General features: G+C 42.8%; 1 protein-coding gene across 2 annotated transcripts in view; it reads right to left on the bottom strand.

The window, feature by feature from the left end:
- Window positions 1-23,924, bottom strand: part of UBE4B (ubiquitination factor E4B) — a 72,744-nt gene that overhangs the window by 41,688 nt on the left and 7,132 nt on the right. For both annotated transcript variants that reach the window (XM_019541655.1, XM_019541654.1), the window contains exons 3-5: window positions 11,979-12,165; window positions 4,319-4,454; window positions 3,664-3,751 (exon numbers count right to left, since the gene is read on the bottom strand). In XM_019541655.1, coding sequence (XP_019397200.1) covers window positions 3,664-3,751; window positions 4,319-4,454; window positions 11,979-12,165 — 411 coding nt within the window. The remainder of the gene's footprint in view (window positions 1-3,663; window positions 3,752-4,318; window positions 4,455-11,978; window positions 12,166-23,924) is intronic.

Raw genomic sequence — 23,924 nt, 5'->3', positions numbered from 1 at the left:
TGTCACACTCTGAGCTTGGAGGATCATCCTCTTAAGGTACAAGCATCCCTCAGGGACTCCCATATCCTCTACCTTTTGGGCCCCCAGTGCCTCCCCCACTAATCTCCTAAGTTCATTGAAGTTGGCCCTTCTGAAGTCAGGGGCTTTAGTCTAGGTATAAGCCCTCAACACCCTACGCCGGATGGTGAATTCCAGCAGGCGATGATCATGGTCACCCAGGTGGTCAAGGACCTGGAGTCCCCTCACCAGGTCATCCCCAGTGGCCAAGACCAGGTCCAGCAAGACATCTCCCCTAGTGGGGCTGTGCAACTCCTGGATAAAGTGAAGGTCCTGTATTTCAGCTAGGAACCTATGCAAACAGTCAGACCTGGCTGACTGTTCCTCTCAGCAGATGTCTGGGTAGTTTAGGTTCCCCATGACAATGATGTCCCTAGACCTAAATGCCTCCCCATAAGCTGTACTGAGAAATTCTGGTCCAACTCAGCCCCTTGGCAGGGTGGTCTATAGTAGACACCCTCTGTAAGACCCCTTTCGCTTTGTCCCCCTTGAAGTTTGACCCACAGTGCCTCTGCCTGACCTTCCTCTGCCCCAAAGCTAATTCTTGACAAAGTGGGTTGCTCTTTGACATAGAGGGCAACCCCCCCACCTTTCCTCCCAGTCCTGTCCCTTCTGTTCTCTTTGCCTGCTGGAAAACAAGGATGTTTTGATGCAGCTAGAACCTAAAACACCGTAATTCATCTAAACCACTTGGTTCTGGAATAACTTGTATCCTTCTGCCTCTATTTTCACTAGGGGTACACTGATAAAGATTTTCTTGGCTGACACCAACAATGGATGATTAGCCAGCCATAATCAGCCATTGCAGATTAAATAAGTGATATTTAGTAATAGTTCAAGACATTTTAAACCACTGACATAAACCTCTTTTTTTGTTTGTTTTGCATTTATCTCACACACACACCTCCTGCCTACTCCAGCCCTTGATGAGAAAGGTAGTGACCACCTTATTCCTATGCACATTGCCCCTCACCTACAGTTCCTGCCTGCAGCCATGCTCCCTGCACAGCCTATGCTGCCACCCCGGGTGGGTGGGGTGGACCCTCATATGGACAGCAGAGCTGGACGCATTTGGAGCCCCAGAGCACACCACTGCCTCAGTGACAGCAGGCCCCGTCCAGGCAAGCTCCTGCAGCCACCAAGGAGAAGGCACTTTTGCAAAGGCACCTGGTGCCTGGCTTAGCAGAATATCCCTCGCATGATGTCTTATCCCGCCTGTACGCAGCCCAACATCTGCGCAGCAGCCCTGGTGCTCAGGACCCCCCTGCTGCATGTGCAGCATCACCATGGCAGCAGCAGTAGCAGCAGGAGCCAGTAACAGTCCCTTTGTTGCCGAGTGCAGCACCTTGTGACCACTTCCAAGCCCCCCTCCATTTCCTACTGCTTGCTGGGATCTGTAGTTTGCCACGGGCTTGGGGTGGCAGTGGGGCATAGGGACTGGGGTACGCTCGCCAGGGTGCTCCAGGCACGTGGCTGTAATTATCGGCTATAATGACCAATAACATAATTTCTCCTTTTATTGGTGCTGATCCGATAATCAACTGATATAACTGATGCACCCCTAATTCTCACTTTTCTATAGGTTAATTTCCAATACACGTTAGCACTATATGACACTAAATACAAGGGCCAGATCACAATACGACCAAAAAAAGCCAATATCATTTCAAGCCACAGAAGTTAAGACAGGGAAAAGGTCCATCAGGTCCTGGGGACCATTTTCTTGCAAGGATAAGGCATGCTTTTTAGGGAGAGAATATACCTGATATTCAAAAGGCACTTTTTAAAGATAGTGTGATAATATAACTTCTGAAGAAGCTACTCTCTAACAGGAGACTTGAAAGGCAGGTATAGAAAGCAAACAGCAGCTCAAACATTAAAGAAAAAAAAAAGAAAAAAAAAAAAAGACACGAATGTTCACAGGGTAACCCCAGATCCAGCAGAGATTTCCTCAGTCTCCCCACTGCCCCAAAACACAGGCAGTTATCTATTAACTAACATTTCTCATTTTTTCATCTTTTTTCTACAGCAATCAAGTAATCCAGAACTCAGGACAGGACAGTGCACTCTGAAGTACATTAAACTTATATTAGTGTTTCATAAAAGAATGTACACAAAAAGACTTTAGTACTGACATCAAAATATGAAAATAGTTTCAAAATAACATCAATACAATTTTCCACACAAAAGACAGGGCTGGAAGTTTCCTGCTTATAAATAGACTCTCCAACTTATCTATTCAAAATTACCCAAAAGACGAGGGAAATGAGCCAAGTTTGCAAAACTTCTTCCTACTCTCTGCTGCCTTCCCCTTCATTCAACACTGCCCTCAGCTCCCAACTACCCATTCTACAGCAGCATGCTGCAGGCAGGCTGACTGCCTGGTCCGCAACCAGCAACTGCTCACAAGCCCCCCCCCAAAAAACAAACAAACAAACCACGAACTCTGCAACAGGATTAATTCTATGTGGCTAAAAGCCACATTTTTACCCACTGAACTTATTACTCAAAAATGCAGGCATACACGAAGTCTGAGTGAGCACTACAAGAGTAGTGAAGAGAACCCCTCTCCTCCCTACATTCACACCCACATCTCATTTCCCAAGTCTCTATTTAGAATGGAACAAAGTCAAAAAGGAGAAACCAGGCTGCAGACTGAAGCAGGGGTTTGGATCTACTTTTTCCCCCATCTATTTTGTTCTTTCAGGTCCCATCTCTTGCCTACGTGATGGGATAGATTGCTATTTATTTATTGTTGAAGAAAGAAGAATGATGATGATGATGCAGATAAGAAAATCTGTATTATTTTGACAAAAGACATGGCACAGTCTTCCAAAGAGAATCAGTTATTTCCTAGAACAAGCATTTGCTTAGACCTAATTCGTATTTTGAAAGAACCAGGTTTGGGAGCTGAAGACTACATTGTGGTGAGGTACAGTATTCAACCCCTCACTCCCCTTCCAACACACACTTCAGAATGATATTTCCAAAACTCAGCAGATGGGCAGCCAGAGCTTTTGTGCAGAAGCCTATTTCATATGCTATCTGTTTTCTACATACCATCACCCCATATCTGAAGAGTTCCACATTTGAAACACTTTTTAAACAGGGAATTTGGGGAAGGGAGTTTTGATCTCCAGGAGCAGAAAGAGGAATAATTCACATCACTTTTTCTGCCCATCTGAATACTGTCACTTAGCCACTTTCCTCCAAGACCCACAGGAAGGGCAATTGCTATCAGGGAAATTTCTTCAATACTGTTATAACCCTTTGGAGATCCAACAGAAACCAAGCCATCCAAATAGAAAAATTAAAGAGAGCACACCAGCATTGTGAGTGTTTATGTATGGCTGTACTTGCCTGACTGATACAAATGAGAAGCACAGGATTAAATCTGAGCCAATGACTTTGTAAAACAAATGTAACACTGTATGAAACAGAAGCACACACTGTAGGGAAAACAAAGATAAAAATGCCCTACATTTAAACATTAGGCTGTTTAACCTGAGTAGATACTCTATGAAAAGCAAGAGCTCAAGATAACCATACAAAGCTCACACATCTGGTCCAAAAGAGACCAGCAAAAAGAGAGTATAACCAACCAACCTTATCAGTCAGGCTCCTTTTCTCTCTACGATCATTCTCATCGACCTCCATATTTTCAATTCCTGAATCTACGTCCACCTGAGACATACTGTAAGTGGAAAGAAGAGAAGAGTCCATCAGCCTCTGGAAACCCACAGACAGTCCTTTTTAAGAGGCTGACTGAAGGAATGTCATCTTAAGTGAAAGCAGTGCGGGAAGGAGGGCTGAAACAGGAAAAGTCCAATCCATAAATGTAACAATTAGAAGTCTCTAATCATTATAGGGGTCTTTTGGGTCTGCCTCTCACATTACAATTACTTTAAGAAATGTGTCACTGTATTTCTTCAGCAGGCAAGAAAAAATGTATATCCATCCTTTCCTATGATTTTTAAAGAAATAAAATTATTGAATCACACTTCTCAGCATGTTAGTCACTCATAGCACCCAAGATGACCTTCTGCCTTGCATCACTTTAGTAGAAAGGACTCCAGTAAAACTAGTGAAGATGGCATTATATTGCATACTGCAGGAAGTGACACTACACTGTAAGCTTGACATACAATAACATGACTGGAAACAGGAGATAGGAGCATATTTCCTGCTGTATACAGACAGACAGTCTGGATGTTCAATCTAAGTGCAATCTTTGCCTATTAATAGAAGTAATATTCTTTACCTTTTCTCACAGGAGACACTATCAATATCCATGCTCTGGGACCGGGAAAGAGACTGGGATTGCGTTTCAAGGCTATTGGATGGAGAACTGCTAAGTGAACTCACTCCTTCGCTGCTCTGGCTTCGGTGGGCTACTCCTAAAGAAAAGACACCATCAAAATTAGTATTACAGGAATGGGAAGTCATCATAATTATTTAGTGGGATCCACCTAGCTTTTTGGACCATTTATTGAATACAGCTGTTAAGGATTCTTTGTAATGTTATGAATATTATCAACTCCAAAAAGTCACTTTGTACCTCTTCTTCCCTATATGGAAAAGCATTCCAACCACTGCCTACCTGTATCACAAACCAGATGGACGGTTAGATTTGAGTCTATAAAGTGCATAGGGATTCCACGACACAAGTGCTAGCAAGGTGCTTTAGCTCCCCTCCGCCACCCCCTCCAACCCCCCGAAGCCCAGGCAACTGAGTAATATTGAAGCTCTCCAGACAGCACTACTATGGAGTAATTAACCCTGCATCCTGTGCTGTAGTAAACTTACTCCATGGTGAGATTTACATGTCAGCACTGATTTACACTGGTGCTAGAAAGGAAAGGTGCCTCTTCCCTCTACTCTTTTGCTTCCTCCATTTTCCAGCCTCCTCAGAAAACAAAGGTCTGCAAATCCATATACTCAGCTCAGTTACAACACTAACATGGGCTAAAGGAAAACCCCTCCAAATTTATAATCCCCAAACTACAAATGCTTGACGATAACCAGTAAAAGAGCAAAGTAATCCATAATGGAGATGATATAAAGCTTTGAGCAACTGCCCATCTTTCAACAATTAGTCCCAAAGCAAACTAACTATGTGCATACTACTACTAAAGGAGAAAAATATTAAATTCTAGCTATAGAAAATGAAAGACTTAATCAGTAAAAGTAATGCTAATGAGAAGAAATTCCTGTGACATTTAAATTCGGGAACAGGTTTTCTGAGTTATATAGTAACTTGTCTGCTTCTGTACAGATAACCTGCAGACAGACAAGGCAAAGAATTTGCATCCGAAGTATTGTACATGCAAATATCTAGTTTCCTTCGTGGGTGGGGACAGAAACTGAACGGAATTTCTCTCTTAAGGAATTTCCCTCTTAAAGAGTCATGTCTGCAAAAAAAACAAACAAACAACCCAAAACTTTCTCAACAGCCAGGTTGGGTCTCTGTCTCTCTCCCAGTTCCCCAAGTCAATGGTCAGCAACCTTTTAAGGTTGTGGGCTAGATTGATCCAGTTGAAGTCAGAGCAGCAGGCACTATAACCTCGCTACCACTGCATTGCAGGTGCCATAGGTTGCCAACTCCTGCAGAGGTGCACTGATAAAGATTTTCTTGGCCGATACTGATAGACGATTATTACCCATCAAATGAGCTTTAGTTCAAGCGCTGCCACCACCATTTTTAAGTGCAGGGATGCTTTTAAGCAGGGCAGAGTTGAGCTAGGCGAGGGCAGATGTGGGCTCTCCACTGTGGGCTTGGGGCTCTCCACACCGCTCCTTTTGCCTTGGAAACCCCACACCGGTTGCATATCCACCACCCACCCAGCAGTGGGTAGCACAACTTACCACCCCAACTGCTACCAGGTGGGCAGGGGTGTGTGGCTGGTGCGGGGCTCCCAAGGGAAAAGAAGCAGGGTGGAGATCCCCGAAGCCTACAACAAGCAGCCCACATCTGCCCCCTGCACAATTATGGAGGAGGGACACACGCCTCCCCTAGGGAGTGCATGCAGTAGCAGGGAGTCACCCCTTGCCCACCGCTCCCTGGATGAGCTGCCCATGGCTCCATCCCACTCCCCAGCTGTTTTCCTGGCCATGCGCATGCCTGCAGCCACACACATGCACACAGAGCCCCCAGGTCTCACTCCCAGCAGCTCCAAGCAGAACTCATTACAGGCTACAATGCTGCTTGCCTGCAAGGGGAAACCCACCATTTCCCATGGGAACCCAGCCATATGGGGGCCCTAGCCCTGCTGGGGAGAAGGAACCCAAGCATCTGGGGGCCCTAGCCCCATGGGTGAGAGGGAACCCAAGTATCCGGGGGGGGGCGCGGGGGGGGGCAGATGCCTGCAAGCACAGATTCAGGGAAAGAGGAAGGGAGAAATTCACATATAGAATACAAACTAAAAGCAGAATAAGCCTTGCATTCAATAAAAATTAAAGCAGGGTGAATGCTACTGATGTCCATATGAAGATGAACTCTAAACTGCAGCATTTTCTTAAAATCCCTGTCTCATGACACTGGGTCAAGAAGGATGCTAAACTCAACTCTTGCCTAGCAATATAAAATATTAATTTCATGCTGCTATGGCAGTAGTGCTGTAGCATGGTACCTACACACTGATAGACAAGCTCTTTGAAGAGCACGCACAGAAAAAGATATTGTTATAGCTTGCTTGCTTAAAAGGAAAATTCCTCTCCTCTGAGGTTTTCAGCTCACTCGTTATTTACGGGACATTCCCCAAACAGTATTAGGTTTCAGGTGAAGAGTGTAAAACCAGATTGACAACCTATTTTTAAATTCCAGCACTGGGTCTGTTCCAATGTTACTACTAAAAACTGCAGCAGCTTGTCCCATGCTTGTGGCAGTAACACATTTTAAAGTTAACAGAGTGGGCAGTGAAGTAGAACAGATCCAGGATTATGCTGGTTTTGCCGCAAGCTGTTTGTTTTAGCAGTTCCTTCAAAAAGCATTTCAAAGATTTAATATAAATTTCATCTTCATGAGAAAAATCTAAACAGTCAAAGTAATGCCTGTTCAGAAGCCAGCCTGTTGGGGAGCATGGCTGATTTTAAAACCAGAAGATTGTTTCACTTCAAATAAATGGTTTGGATTTATTTTGCCAAAATGTACAGCTACCATCTTCATGCTTCTAAAACATGCAAACCTCAAGTTCTGTCCATACTGCAGGGCAAGTTGTGCTAGCAACAGCCATTTAAACATGGACTGGGCTCAAGTCTGTTCTAAGGAAGACTAAAATGAATTTGAAATAACTGGACTAACTTCAGTGGAGTTGTATGGATGCAAGACTGCCTGGGTGCATCTACATGTGCAATTAGTGCAACACAAAAAACATGTGTGTGTGCACCTGGAAGTGAAGCACATTGAGCAATGGCAGAGCAGCCCAGGCTGGTAGTGGACCCTGAGGATCAGCCTGCCAGCTCTGGGCTACCCCAACCTGGCTCAACATGCTGCAGAGGGGCTACCTGGGGCATGAAGGTAGTTCAGTACAAAGCCAGCCAAGGCACCTTCATGCCCCAACCAGTCCTATCAGCATCTACACATGCCATGCAGTGCACTAAACACCACTGCAGGATAGCACTTGTGTTTAAAAGTACTAACCTACAGCAGAGTTAATTTACTGCACCCTAATAGGACTGTATGTGTAGACACTGAGACTTTACTAGAGAGCTAATTAGGCAAATGTGCAGTAAACGTCTTGTGTAGATGTGCCCAGTGATATGCAAATCTGATGGGCAAATTAGTTTTTTTGTCCAAGAGAGAGACAGTTGTACATTTCTGGACCTGCACTGTAAACGTAAGAGTTATCCAAGGACAAATCACATACCATGGCACAACATGGCGAAGAGTCATCCCCATAAAAAGGTCTCTGTCCAACCTGGTCAAGGTGGAGATTCAATTATGTAACGGAGAGGGTATCAATAAACTGGAAATGTACCCACACAAGAAAACACTGTGCTTTAACATCATCAAAGTGTGCCCTACCTACATGGCATTCAGGGGCCTACTGCATCCTAATGTGAGCCCTCCATATGTAAATATATATTGTCAATATTTACATTTCAACTGGAAACCAAAAATAGGGCATACTCTGAAAATGGTCCTGGAGCAACAGTTGTAACTATGACCCACATTGAGAATGTGTTCTCACTTCTTGAGGGTTAGTTGGGACTTTGGTTCTTAGAACACATCCACAACCAGGTACAGATTAAGCACCCAAGTACAGGTGAGCTCGTAAAGTACAGTGACCACCTGGTACTCTGATGCAGACAGAACAACAATGAATTAGCATGCACTGCTTAAACTTCACGATGCTAGAGGACAGCTGACAAGATACTAGCTGCCAGATGATTTTATCGAAGTCATATTAGGAGCCTTCCATATCACTAACTGCAGCAGACAGTCGCAACTGAGATGCATTCCTTGGATGACTAAATGTTGCAGCTCAAATGCATGCCAGGCAGTGCTATTTAAAAATAAATAAATACATACATAAATAAATAATCTGCCAATGTATATGTGGAAACTAAGGGGAAAATTTATTTGCTCACACAGCTAAAATATTTCAATCTACAATTCTCCAAAGCAGGTAGCTGAAAAATCAGTTTGCGGCTGCCAAGCTGTGTGCCCCGCCCCCAATTCATGCAAAATGCCAAAGGCCTATAATGTAACCATGCCTTCTCTATATTAGTGAATGTCACTGCAGTTTTTTTGAACATGAGACATGCTATGTACTAATAGACATAGCTGGATATGAAATGTATAACTGCTCTCTAAGGGAAAACCTGGAGGAGGCCTCATACAGCATGGAGCAGCAACAACTATAACATCTCATGGATAACAACTGCCTCTGTTTAAAGCAAACTATAGCCTGAGAAATCACCAATAACAGAAGGCAGGCAGGCAGGCCATGACAGTGCCTGAGAATTAACATTTTTTGTGCTCATGTGCTCAATACTCAGACCATGACTTGCCTGCCAAGAAGCTCTAATAAGATAATTTATCCAACCCATTTCCCCAGAAGATGGTAGCTTTGAAATAAGTCCTCAAGAAAGGGAATGCTTTCAGAAGAAAAAAAAAAAGGAGGAAAAAAACCCAAACCTCCACCAAGATTTATCACCGACTCAAAATGAATGAGCTCCTGACCTAGTGATCCCACAACAGGACTGGAAGCAAAACCTGAGGTCTATTCCTGTGTTTGCTATTTAAAACCTCTGATCCCAGTCCCTTGAATATAAAAATAGCATAATTCTTACCCATCTCACAGAGAGGATTTTTTTTTTTTGGCAGGGGGAAGCATTGTTTGTTTGAGGAACAGCTACTTTTTGGAGTGGTCTCAGATCCTCAGACATAAGGTATAAAAGATGCACAAGGTATTATTACACATATACTAGAAATGCAATTGAACTAAACAGATTAGCCAAACACCTCAGTTGAGGAACTGAACAAAACTAAGTGCTCTACGGTGTGGTACAAAACCAGAGAAAGAACATATAATTAACACCTACCATTACTTACATGTTACATTTTAAAGCTATGAACAAAAAGGAATGTGCTACGTGTAGGTTAGCAACCTTTCATGGGGTGCAGCTATTAGCATTTCTAACAGTAGGCAATTAGGCACTCACTATAAAAAAAAAAAAAAAGTGCAAAGATGGGCTCTGGAATCCTCCAAGACAAGTTATGTTTTGCTGAAATGCCTATTTGTCAATATCATTCACAAAAGATTCAACCTTGTAGACGAGGAGATGTCAGGAAAAAAAAGTCCCACTGCAATTAAGGAGGGATAATTGCTTCCTCAAAATCTGGTGATTTACAGATAGTATGCTACAGCCTTGGGCTTACAAGTTCTCGCAAGACGCACAAACCTGCTGCAATCCAGCTCAACGGGCAGCTACACAAAAGCTCAAGAAAGCAGAAATGTCAGATGAAGCCCAGCCCTCTGCACTGAACGGAAGCAAGCTCTAGGCCTTATCTACATTGACAAAATTTGCACTGGAGTCACTACAGTGCTAATCGCTAGTGTAAATATGCTGTGTCAGCACAAAACATCTATTCATTCAGTTTAGTTCAGTAAGTTACTGGCCAAGATGCAGTGGTGCAAACCCTGCGACTCCATTTCAGTTCTCTGCCTGCATAACCTACATTTAGTTAGTAACATGGATGCAACTTTCCTCAACATAGGAAAGCCCAACCACTTCTATACAACTCTTATTGCACTCCAACAGCATAGGATGACAGCAAAAAAAACAAGCTGCAGAGAAGACAGGAGCATAAGTTTGACTCCCATTATGCTAAAGCAGTGCCTAAATGCACTGCTCTCAGGGTCTTCTATAGTATGGTGGCCAAGCTGCAGTACTCACTAATATAGGATAGTGATTTCCTCAAAAAGTCTGTCCCACCTGTGCTGAATTTATTTGTACTTTTACCCCTCACTTGCTCAGTGCTGTATTAAGTATTTTATGAAATCTGACCTGCAGCTTTAAAATGAAAGAAATCAAATAATGCAAAAACATGCTGACATGCGCTGAACACACAGACAACACATGGCTCATGTCTCTGTCCCCCATTTTATTTATTATTTGCAAGGTATCCCCAAAAGAAGCAAAATTAATGAGAACTGTTACTCTGTTTCCTGCCAAATTGATCCAGTGCTCCAACTTCACCATGATATGCCACTCCTCACAGGAAGGGACGCTTACAAGGACATTATTTTGCTGGGGCTGCTCTCTGCACGTCTAAGTGAATTAAAGTCCTCTGCAGTCATTTTAGTTTACCACTGCAAAAGGACTCCTGCAAACAGTACATCTTTAACAGAACCTTTGTTGTTGCTAAATGCGTATAGCAGATGATCAGCAATAAATACCACCGCTTCTCATCACCCTTTTCCCCAACTTTATAATTCATTGCACATACCCCAAACCAAAAATGAATACCCCTCCTGGCATGAAAAAATACCTAGTTTTAATCATTTCAATAATTTGTACTATAACGAATGGACCCTGTATTGTAACAAGGGATTCTCTGTTTCTGAGCACTAGACAAGCCCACAGCTCATGCATCACCAATTAATGTGCTGTCTAAAGCTAACTAATACTGCATAGGCTTCTCTCCAAGCAAACATGCAAGGTGAACTCTGCACCATAAACACTGAGTTCATTAGCTAACAGGTTAAAATTACCTTGGTTTCTGTGTCACTTCCCTTAATCATAAGGCCAATGTTCAGCGTTAAATTCCAACAGCAGTGAGCTTTTCTCAGGAACTGCTTCTGATAAGTACTCTGCCCTGAGTGGAGTATGGGCAGACAGAAGGTGAAGCTATCTTTACCCTCCAGAAATTCTGGAAGAACATTTATTCTTTGTTTCATTCTTCTTTTGCAAATAATACCCAAGCACAGCACATACAGCACTCAAATGCACCAATACACCAGTAATGGGAGACTTGAAACAAAAATGGATTTAGAGACTGACTGTTGAAGTCCATCAAGAGGCCAATCAATAAAAAATGCATTGCAAAGCTGAGGAGCGTTTTTTCTGTCTGTTAGATTATCTTCATTCTTCAAATTATTCTGAAGATGTAAGCGTTCTCAATACCATCTGCACTGCACACTTCACTCTGCATCAGGCTTTTATTTGCAGTAAAAAGTATTTGCACAGCATCTGTGATTGCCCTTGCCCTACCCTGAAAAAAAATCCTTACAGAATGATTTCTTCACTGCAGATAAGAAACTAAAGTAACATAATTCACTTAAACCATGTCATACAGTTTACCAGAAAATATAGAAATATGCGCACTATAAAATCTCTCTTCCCCCAACCCATTTTCAAACAATACCAGAAATAACCCAGAAAATGTTCTCTTTGCTGCTTAGGTTGCTGCCTACCTGATGCGCCAATTGGAGAGGTAGCTGGGGTCATGCTATGGACATTTAGACCAAGATTGTGGGATGGACCCGGGGCTGGCGCAGCTACAGGTGGTCCTGGTGGGTTCTCTCTTTGTGGGGACGTAAGCGGAGTGGTGGGCTGGGAAGATGGCCCACCTGCAAGCCGAGCAAGGCGCCTTCGACGAATCTGCACAAAGGAAAATAAAAACACCCTGTTACAACAGACACTTGATGAACTCCCTTTCAAAACAACATGGATATAACCCCTGCTGGATGGCAATACTAGTATCCTTGATATGAAGGGAAACTAACATTATGTAAGAATGCCAATATGCAATTTCCTCGTCTTTCATGGCCGTTTTTTTTTAAGTTTCCAGGGCATACTTTACTAACTTTGAAGACCATCTTTACAAGACAATTTGTTTATCCCACTCACAGGACAAACACACGTTTCACTTTTTGCTGCACAGTAGTTTCAAAAACTTGCAACACTTCCCTTCATTTTAGCATCTGATGCAACAAACCACATTCCTCCAAAAAAGACATCAGCATAAACTTTACCCCAAGTTCATAACATTCAAGACTATGATAAATGTTTGCATTTTAAAAGTGTTTCATTAAAAGCTTTTTTTTAAAAAAGGAGTGTGTTACCCTATAGTGTCTGTAACCGAAACACTCCAGCATTAAGTCTCTACAAGGAGACAGCTGCTGTCCTAACACCTGGCTAGGAAAGCAAATAAAGCAATGAAGTGTCTTGTCAGAGTCTGGGAGCAGAGAGCAAACACAAAGGAGGAAAATAAGATTTTTTTAAATGGTACCACTCAAGCTGTTAATAACACCACAGATGAAAGCAAAACACATTTCTTCAATATCTCACTTAAATTTCTAGCATCATTTCTAAATTACTAAAATTTAGTACCACAATGGGCAGATTGTTCATTTTTTCTCCATGTATCACGCCAAAGGAAATACAAACTGCGAGACCTATTTTATAAACCAGCAAACTCAAAGAACAGATTTAAAATCACAAACAAGTAACGGACCAAAAACCCAAATGATACAATTATTTACTATCAAGAGCCACCAACCCCCCCCCAACCCCCCAAAAAAATTCTTATGCTAAAGAGCACATTTACTGCTAACAGCAAACCCAAGGCAAGCAGAAAACATCACATGCTGGTAAATTTACTGTGGCAGACAAGCCATGATAATTCCATTTCTACAGTGATAAAGCAGTGCTAAATGAACGATAACATTTCTCGCTTCTACCCATAATACCGAAGGGTTGGCAAGACGTGAAAGAGCGTAACAAAGGATGTGTGTCAAGTGAATGTCTATGCCATGTTACTACTGTCATTTAGTGGCCTGCCAAACCTACCCCAAGAGAGAAAGATGAACAGAGCAAATTAAAACAGACTTTAAAAACTGTGGGAAAACATAGTGCCTGAAGCAGGATCTCTTCTGTGACTCTGGTGTCACCACATGAATATGGAAGACAGCAAGAAAATAAATCCTTTTTTTGTTCTTGGACAAAAAGGACTTTAAATGGAACATCTTAATCCCACCGCTTTGTAAAACTAAGGTGGGGAGTTCATTATTACAGCAAAACTGAGAAAACCTATTCATGCAGCTAAAAGCTTCTGTTATTGACTATAAAAAAATAAAATAAAATTCACACCCCCCATCTGTTTCTTAGAGGGAGTTAAATTGAAGATTTTAGTGTTCTATGTACCCACTTAAACATAAAATTTCTGTTGCGTGGTGTCACTGTAATCATTAAGCAGTTAATGCATTTCATCCAAAAAAAACCCAAAACTATTTCATGAGTTACTCAATCACTCCGCAATCAAGCATAGCTGATCAGCTTGCATTCCCCAATCTATTTTTTATACTATATAAATAAAATATATTGAACTGGAGGTTGAGAAAATCCCCAGGGTTTTGTTCCACGCTGCGCGAGTGAAAGTTTTTCTTGTGGACAATACTTCCCCTTCAACAGGGGAGTCAAAGATATAGCCTGCAGAGCCTTATCCTCCAGCCTGCAATGCTGCTTGTCACTTTCAACGTGCGCTGGCTCCGGCCCTGCATGCTGTAAAACCCATCTGGTGTGAGGCCAGCTTGGAGTGTGCGCTGCATATGTCACCCACACTGGATCCATGATCAGTCCAGACTGGGCCCACAGACAGGCTGTCGATGCTGGATCAAGTGTACCCCAGTCCACACTGTGCCACACCAGGCAGGAGCTACCCTTCACTGCAGGCAAGCATGCAGGACCTGTGACACATTTGGGACACGCACAGCAAGCAGCACCTGCACCAGAATGACCATCCATGCTGAATCTGGAGCCAGTCTGCATTGGGCCCATAGACCAGTCCTGTGTGCCTGAACTGGAGCAATAGGGGCAGTCTAGCACAGGTGCCATATGCAGCATGACCCCATGGCACTTGGGGCTGGAGCCAATGCATGCTGAAAGCAGCATGTGTGGCTAGTCCTGCGAGTGCGTTGCATACCATACCTGCACCAGCCCGGCCCCAAGGGCTGGTTCCAGCATGTGGGACTAGTCTGTGGGACCAATCTGATCCACAGACTTGGCTCCACACCCCTTATCTAGCCCATGGAGATACATGAAAGAGACCACCGACATTCAAGAAAGAGGAAGTACTTTAAAGATCTGCATTTTGAAAACACCAAAGCAACTGCTGAATTTCATACACAAGTTGCTCCAACAACTTAAATAACTCCCTCACACAATGTTAAGTCTATAGAGAAGCATTTGCAGGATCAGAGCCAAACTCTCCAAATCTACATTAATCAATTTATTGTAATCGTGTCACCAAATGGCTTGCTAGGGTGGTTTAGAGCTGTAGTGTTCACTGCAGATCCTTCAAGGGGATAGGAACATGTAGTCATCTTTTGAACAGTACTCCAGCGTTTTAGAGGAGAGACTGATAAAACAAGAAAAACACTTACAACCTACAGTTAGAATCCAAATTCCAAAAATAGAATAGAAATTTAGTTTAAGTCAGTTCTCAATTACTTGAAAAGTTTCCAGATGATGTAATCAAAACTCAGCAAAGTCTCAAATCAATACGTTCCCAAAAATCTCTAAGTTAACTTGGGAGATATTTAACTAAGCCCACCAAAGTAACTTTTACCCTACCACTCCCACCTCTAACTTGGCTGTTCTGAAAAGAAAAACTTCTGTACAGAAAACACCAATTTCCACTCGTATGAAACAATGTGATGAGGATTAACTTATGCCCTTTATCCAAAAAGTTTTCAGTACTGTATATCCCAGATAAACAGGGCAGCAACTTCTAGCCATTCTGGACACCTTGGATTTATTAAAAGAGGTCTCCGTGTACCATGATGTATAGTTCTGGTTCTAGTGCAAGGTTGCTCACTCCCTGTCTCTCTCACATGAAAGCCGCTTGGTTCTCCATGCCTGAGTTTTCTTCTTCTACCTACAACTCCTACCTACAAATGCAGTCTTCCTCTCCAGTTTGAAGCAGCTGCACTAATGGTTTTCCCCACACTACTCTTAACACTGCAGTAGCAACAACCCTGTTTAAAAGAGTTTATGTCAATACTGTTTCTTTGACCAGGGGTTGATCAAATGGTTCAAACTGTATTATAACATTTACTATGCTTAGGCATCAGTTTTAAATGCTCTAATGATCCAGTCACATTCTAATGGAATTTGATCTTGCCTGCAAAGCTGGTACTAGATGACAGCGTAGTAAGAAATATAATCTAGCTCTAATTGTTTACCCAAGTATTTAAGCAGTGTAGATTTTGAAGAGGACACAGAGCATAATCAATGCTGAAATCAGTTTCAAAACTGCACTGAGACCAGTATAGGACAGTCATACCTCAGGAGAATAGCATACTCTACAGCTTGACTAAGATGATGTCCCAACTATAAGGTTCCCATCTGTAAGTGGGGAATCCATGCTACCTAGTAATGACATAGTTTAAACTCAGTTTTGATAGCAGGTTTCAACTGTAACAGTAAGCAGGACCTGCAAAGGCCCAATCTGTGCACCTTCGGAGTACAATCTGAAATGCCCAAGAATATTTTCAACTGTTAGAATTTATTTGGTTTTCTTGCTTTGCAACAGCCTGTGATATTTGCTTAACAATGATGACAGCATGCAACAGGATTTAAGATCAGAACTGATCAAACAATATTTTTTCTCCCCAAGAGTGTATCTACCCTAGAAAAAGAAGCCTGCCATTACAGTGAGGATTTTCCACATGATAACCTCACCACTGCGCTTTTGAAGACATGGCTTTGTATCAACTTTCACGAACACTGCTGTAATTTAGGGAAAGGCCTTCAACATCCTATTTCTGACCTATGCAAATGACTGTGCTTGAACCATTAGAAAACCAATTTTGGCATACAGAAGCAAAGAACCGCTGCAAGATGAACAGCCCTACCCACACATCAGCACAATTCTTTATGCAGTAAAAAGTCTGGCTAGGTATAAAGGCTATAAATCCTACAGACTGCTTCCGTCATTGCCCAACTCATGTTAAGCGCAGCAGCAAAGCAATGGAAACATGGAAAAGGGAATAAGGTCCAACTGTCATTACAGACTTTCATTCAGAGCAATAAAAGTACAGGAAACAAAAACAGCCTCTCTTCAGCACTGGTGAAGCCTAATCTGGAGTACAGTGGCCACTTCGGGGCCCTGCACTTCAAGACAGACATGGGCAAATTGGAAAGAGTTTGAAGAAGAACAAGAAAAGTGATCAAGAACAAGATTCATGAGGAAAGTTAGAATGAACTGTGATTATTTAGTCTAGAGAAGAGAAGGGTGAGGGAAGATTTGATAACAGCCTTCAAATATCTGAACAGTCATTATAAAGAGGACGGATACAAACTGTTCTCTGTGGGAACTGGATAAGGAGAAAAGTCTCAGATTGCAGCAAGGAGAATTTAGACTGGATATTAGGAAGAACTTTTTCACTATAAATGTGGTAAGTATTGGAACAGACTACCCGGAGAGGTTGTGAAATCTCTATCCTTGGATGTTTTTAAATGCAGATATGTCCAACACTTTAGTGCGATGGTTTAGTCAGGGTCGATCCTGCCTTAAGCAGGGGAGGCAGGAAAGGTGCTAGGGAGGGTAGGGGGGTGGCTGGACTGGATACAACCTCCTGATGCTTCTCCCAGCACTACTGCTCTACGAGTCTATGAACAAGGCTTCATATAATCACTTTCACTTCACTTCCACCTCGTTCAAAATAACTTCTGAATGAAACTTAGGACAACCAGTTCAGAAGTGGTGCTGATGGAATGCAACAGTTCCGGTCACATTATCTGAAAAATAAAAGTCACCCATTGCTCCCCGAGACGTAAATTCAGGAATCTTTAGTAAGATACCCGGACTGCTGCCTTTTTTATTTGTCAAGGTGACCAAATCAAGTTTGCTTTGCTCAAAATTGGAGGCCAAAGAGGATAATTAGTAACAACAAGAAAGCTGAATTTCTAATCTACACGGGGATGTTTAAGCCCTCATATACCATCCATTTCCTCACTGTTCAAATCTAAACCTTCTGCATGCCTTCCAAACTGAGAAAAGGGAGGCAAGACAGGAAAACAGAGGGGTGGGTAATACTAAGTAGAAAAAGTGATCATAAAGTTATTGGTATGATTAAGCAAAGGGAATAAGAGGGAAAGAAAAAAAAAACAAGAAAATGGGGGAGGCAGCATAAATAAGAGGATAATCAGTCATGAGCAATTAACATGAAAGTAAGACAACAAGTCTGACATTGAACTTCCCTGCATTATTCAGCCATATTCTTGCTAGCTTTGATTCTAGCAGTAGATTTTCAGATTTGGGGTCAAGTGGAAGACAACAGATCAAAGGACAAGGCATGTGCACCAAGACTAAAATATCAACATTGGAGTGGCATATTATTCAATAAACTCTGTCAAACCTTGATTGTATTGAAGGCCACATAACACACATCCACACATACCACAGAGTGCAGCAGTTGCACAGACAATCCTCTGCTGTCTATGAATTATTCCCACCTTCCCCCGTTTCAAGCAGATAAGCAAAGGCCGCTTGCATTCCTGTCACTTGAAGCTCTTCTCATCCAGGAAGTGCCAGATGCATTCAGGCATGATCAAGGCTTTTTGGGTTGTGCGTCTTCAACTGCTGTGCTGCCCTATCACTGTGTTATGAATAATAAAAAATAATATGTGTTCCAACAACCATCCTGCAGCCCCTCTAACATTGCAAGAGATGTTGTAGAGCTGTAGCTTTCCAGTTCTTTCTTTTCTTCCATTTACATTCCCCCTTTCCCTCCCTCAGCTATGACATTCTTTCCTCTGATATACCCTGTAGCCCAGAAACTCTACTGAAAATAGTCACAGTTTTTGCTAGCAATAAGAGCACCGAGTCTGATTTTCACACTTGAATGAGTTATTGAATGGGGCTACCAATTACCTTCTTTAGTAAGGTTTCACACCATATCAGCTTATAACGTACCCTCAAGACTTTTTTAAAGGGCATTTTCTCAAAGAAGCTGGCACACAATAGTCAGACTGCAATGTTTACTTCGCTGCTCCCAAGCCTACTGCAGTTATATCCACCCCAAGGTTTCTCCCTTAGCCGTGAGGAGTTAATGGCATGTTATGCTTTTCTTCTGTACTCACTTCTAAATAACCTTTCCCAGAAGGCCTTCCCTTACTGTTTAACTGAGGTCCAGCCCAAGAAAACATTTCAGCTGTATTTAGCAGTGATGCATCAGAATAATTTAAATTCACCTTTGGTCAAATCTTATAACCACCACCCAATGTGTCTGGGCTAATAACACCAACTCAACCTCTTTGCAAAGCATAGGCTACCCCACTTCTTATTTAGACCTTGCAGAAAATGTAGTTTGTGTCTGTTCACCTGGTATAGCCAAACCAGCTGGTTTTCAGCAGCAAGTACAGCTAAAACTCAGTAAAGATAAGAGCTTCGTATAAAATAACACTGAAATTATCAGCTTTGTCTCAATATCTTACAAAGCACCATGACTTGGTCACTCCTGGGCCTAAGTTTAGCCCTTGTGTAAAAACTGGATTTGGCTCTTGAGACACAACGATTTGTCATCCTCACCCTCCTCTGCTGCCCCAGTCTATCCAAAAGTATCCTGGGAGACCCAACAACTGAGAATTAAAGAGTCAAGAATTTTAAACAAGAGCAACAGCATGAGAGACAATGGAAACAGAAAAGTAAATTCTAGTGATTGCGAGAAAGGCCCAGGAGCATGCTGAAGTAGAAGGGCAGAGCACAGATGTCATGTAGTCTTCATGTAGCACAGGATGAATAGAATAGAATAGAAAGGTTTGAAAAAACCTGCTTTAATTTTTCTTTAAGGCAATTAAATAACTGGGATACTTCACTTTCAGAATTAAACTAGTGGCTAATACCCATACCTTCTGTTGTAACACTTAATTAAAGATCAAAACTATTATTTTTACCCTATTTCATAAAGGCTACACAGCAGAGGTACACCAATAAAAATTTTCTTGTCTGATACCAATAGCCAATGATTAAACAACTATATTGGCCAATGCTGATTCAATAACCAATATTTAGTAATAGTGCAAGGCATTTTAAACTACTGACATGAACAAACCTTTTTTTGTGTTTTGCATTTATCGCACACATGCCTCCTGCCTGCTCTAGCCCTTCATAAGGACAGCAGTGACTGCCTTAATTCCTATGCAAGTCACCCCCTCACCCAGGGCTCCTACCCTGCTCCCTGCGCAGCCCATGCTGGCATCCCCAGCAGGCAGGGTGCACCTTCACACAAACAGTGGCGCCAAGTGCATTCGGAGCCCCAGGCATGCCACTGGGCCCCGTGCAGCCAAGCTCTCACAGCCGCCACGGAGAAGCCACTTCTGCAAAGGTGCCTGGTGCCCGGCAAAGACGAATGTCCCTCATGTGATGCCTTACCCCACCCATGTGCAGACTAATGTCTCTGCAGCAGCCCTGGCACTCGGGCCCTGGCTGCGCATGTGGTGGTGCTGCCATGGCAGCAGCAGATAACAGTCCCTTTACTGCTGAGTGCCGTGTCCTGTGACCGTTCCCCAGCACCCCCTCCCACCACTCGCCAGGACCTGTAGTCTGCTGCAGGCTTAGGCTGGCAGCAGGGCACGGGGACCAGACTACACTCACCAGGGTGCTTCAGACACACAGCTGTAATCATCAGCTATAATGACCAAAAAGGCTGATAGCCACTAATGTCATTTCTCCTTTTATCCGTGCCGATCCAACAGCCAACTGATATATTGGTGCACACCTACTACACAGAAACATCTCCTACAATATTACAGGTACTACAATACGAGAGAAGATGGTTTTGTCCTTAAGTCAGATGGGTGAGCCTCAAGATCTACAGTTTGCAAAGTACCCAGCACAGTGGGGCCCTAATAGATGGCATTATGCAAAATGCAAATAATTCATTTGTGATCAATAATAGTGGTTAGTTCTCAAAAGGACCTACACTTCAGAATGTCTTTCAGGCTCAAATAGCACTCATCAAACAAAACAGAAACAGGTAGTGTTTTTAAATGTTCTGCTACAAAAAAAAAAAATCACTGTTTACTAAAATTAATCTTACACCACAGAATACTTGAATGTCAAGTATGAGATGCTCTCTTAGGTAAGTAGCACATTATTTCATAACTTTCATTATATGGGGTCTGGAACAATCAATGCTATCTTCATTGTATTACATATGTCAATAACATGATGGAAAAAAAGGTTAATGCAAACATCTAAGTGCCCCAATGAAACTGGTGCATTCATTTTGATTAGTACACTTAGCTCCAGACACATCTAAACTGCTTCTAGAAATTAACTTTCATAGATAACATTTTTGATCTTACCAAACTTCTACCACAAAGCTACCAGCCTGGATATGCAACACCACACAAGATACAATAGCTCCATCACTAAAAACAGCAAACACAGGATTTGATTTATAAAGGAGAGCCATAGAGACAAGACTGTAACAACAGGTTCATTATAGATGCTCACCACAAAGCTATAAGCTTTTTAATTAATACCTATTTTGAGGTCAGGTACTAGCTCAGAAGACAGTCTAAGGAAAAAGCTTATTTTTCCATCATCACCAAGCATTTTCAAAGCAGAACAGCAAGATACCAATAGAAGAGTTGTCATTATCTTTAATACCAAGTATATCATTTTACTTATTTGTGATCTCGGTTACAGCATGAAATTCATCTTAAGAAATATTCATCTTCTGTATACACGTGTCATCGTAGAGGTTAATGAGGTTTATAAAGCCTAGTAAAACAAAACACAGAAATTTTAAGAAACAATTGGTCTCAGTTCCCCCCACTTTAGGTAACTTTTTTCCCCTTCCTCCATTTCTATTTTGTTCTTCCGTTCACCTCTTACCTGCAGCTCAAAATTTTTCAATCAATTCTGTCCTGGTTCTTCTCTCTCATCTCTCAATCCCCCACTGTTTCTGCCATTTCCTCCTCTTGTATACTCTCTCCTCACCCTTTCTTAAGGTACTATCATACTTAATTTTGCAACTTTGCTCTATTATGGTACTTTTAAAAATTGCATCAGCATTCAACTTTAGTGTCATAAACATACTCTTTGCTAGACAAATGTTAGTCTCTGCCCTGAGCTAATTAAAGGCACAAGCACGGATAACAGACATCTTTAAATTACTCTAGAAGCCATAAGGAACAAAGGTCCAATCCAAGAGTCCTTGAAGTGAACAGAAGGGCTTTAACTTCAATAAAGGTTTGATCAGCCTAAAAGGTATAAACTGAATCCTGCAAAGAGCAAAGTGAAAAGTTCTTAACTGGCAACCTAAACCAGAGTCTAGTAACACTATGGTTTAAAGGAGCAGGAACATTGTATCATGGAGGCACAAGCCTAGAAAAAAATAAAGCTTCAAGAAGTCTTACAAATAAGGAAGAGAAAGGAGGAGGAATTAAGAAGCATATTTTCCTAACAGATAAAATGTTAACAACCAAACACTCATCATTCACTAATAGCACTTTATTAAACAATATTCAGCCCATATTTCTTTCAATATATATAATTTATCATGCACAGCAATATCCGTCATAGAAATCTGCCACATTCTCTTCGTATATTGCTATACATGGTGATGATGTCGGTATGACAAAACATCATCTACTTCCATGATGGAATGAGAGAATTAACAATATACCATACAACCTCGCTGGCTTGCTTTTTTGCTATGCCACTGATGCCACAATTCACACCCAAAACATGGCAAAGGTTCGATTCCATATGTTGGTATACAATATGGAATCTCTCACAATACAAAGGCTCCAGCACTTTTACAAAATATCCCATCAGACACTTACCACTTTACACTAAAGCAATCTTCAACAGGAAAAGGATCAAGGTGCATCAAGATTAAGATCACTAGTAAAAATCCCTCTTATTTAACTGAAACTGGGACCCGACACTATATTTAGTACTGTATTAATTTTATATTCTGTTTTTTAAATTACATTTCTGTATTTTGTCGCTAATTTTCTAAATTTATTAAATTATATTAGGGGTCTCAGACACCTGCACTCATCAGCATGGACCTGGGTTTTCCATTTCCCATGGAAAAATGGAAGAAAAAAAGCGGATCTTCCTTTTTAACTACAAAAAACACGTTTTTTTTCATTTTAACAGAAAAATGCATGGATTTTCCACTATTGCAAAGAGCTCTCTACAGGCTGGCTGAGTTCCACCCTGCAATGTGCTGGGGGGAATAGGAGGTGGCTGTCAGGCAGGAGGCAACACGTGCATGTGAGCTCACACATGCACGCAGCTGCCAGGCAGCCTGGGGAGAAACTCCTGCAGGTAAGCTGGGGGAGGGGGGGCAGGACTGAGGCCCCTGTAGGGAGGGAGTGAGGTGGGCAGGGCTGGGGCTGTGGCGCTTGGGGCCCAGGGCTGGAATGCGCAGCCAAAGGACTCCAGCAGGAAGCAGGATGGAGCCACAGGTAGCTTGTTCGGGTGACAGGGCCAGATCCCCACTGCTTTGCATACGCTCAGGAGGGGCACGGGGGGCATGTGCAGGATGGAGGCAGGTTGCCTGCTGTGGGATCAGGCTCCCTGCTCTACTTCCCTCCACCTGGGGCCTCTGCGGCCCAGCAGGCAGGACTCAGCATGGCATGGCAAGAGCAGGTCCAGGCAGGGAAGTTCCCTGCTACTGCTGGGAACTCCGCACCATGTTGGCAAAGCACTCCCTGCCCGTCAGGCAGCAGCAGGGGCAGCAGCATGGAGTTGTGGCCTTTGCTGCTGCCAGGTGGGCAGGGGGTGCTTCACCATGGCAGCATCAGGGTCCCAGTGGTGGCAACAAGCTTCCCCGCCTGGCTCTGCTCTGCCATGCCAGATCCTGCCTGCTGAGCTGCAGAGACCCCATGGAGAGGGCAGCAGGGCAGGAAGCCCAAACCCACAGTGGGCAGCCTGCATCCACCCTGCTCCATGGGTGGTGCTCCAGCCATGCCACCCGTGGGGGGCGGGGAACTGGGCTCCGTACTCTACTGTGCTGCAGCAGCCACCACTTCCCACTGGAGACAGCTGAGGCTTGGGCACTGCTGCAGGGAGCAGGGGACTGCAGACCCAGGTCCCTGGCCCTGTAGCCCTGGCAGCTGGGGGTGGGGTAGGGAGCTGTGGATGGGGAGTGAGGGGTACCAGCAGGGCCCAGGGTGCTGCAGGTGAGGATATGGGGCCAGGACCCATGTGCAGGTGAGCTAAGGGAGCAGGGAGAGCTCTGAATTTTCATGATAAAAAACCCAAAATCAAATACCAAAATTTACAGGTACTTAGAATTTATTCTATTATAGTGATTAACGTACTGGTAGGCTTCTAAAGTGCTTTAAAATTGTAAAAATATTAATAAAATATTGTGTTCAATTGACAGACA

Source organism: Crocodylus porosus, unplaced genomic scaffold (assembly GCF_001723895.1).
Source record: "Crocodylus porosus isolate Cpor-Errol unplaced genomic scaffold, CroPor_comp1, whole genome shotgun sequence".
Classification (NCBI taxonomy): Eukaryota; Metazoa; Chordata; order Crocodylia; family Crocodylidae; genus Crocodylus; species Crocodylus porosus.
This window is presented reverse-complemented; position numbering and strand designations above follow the sequence as displayed.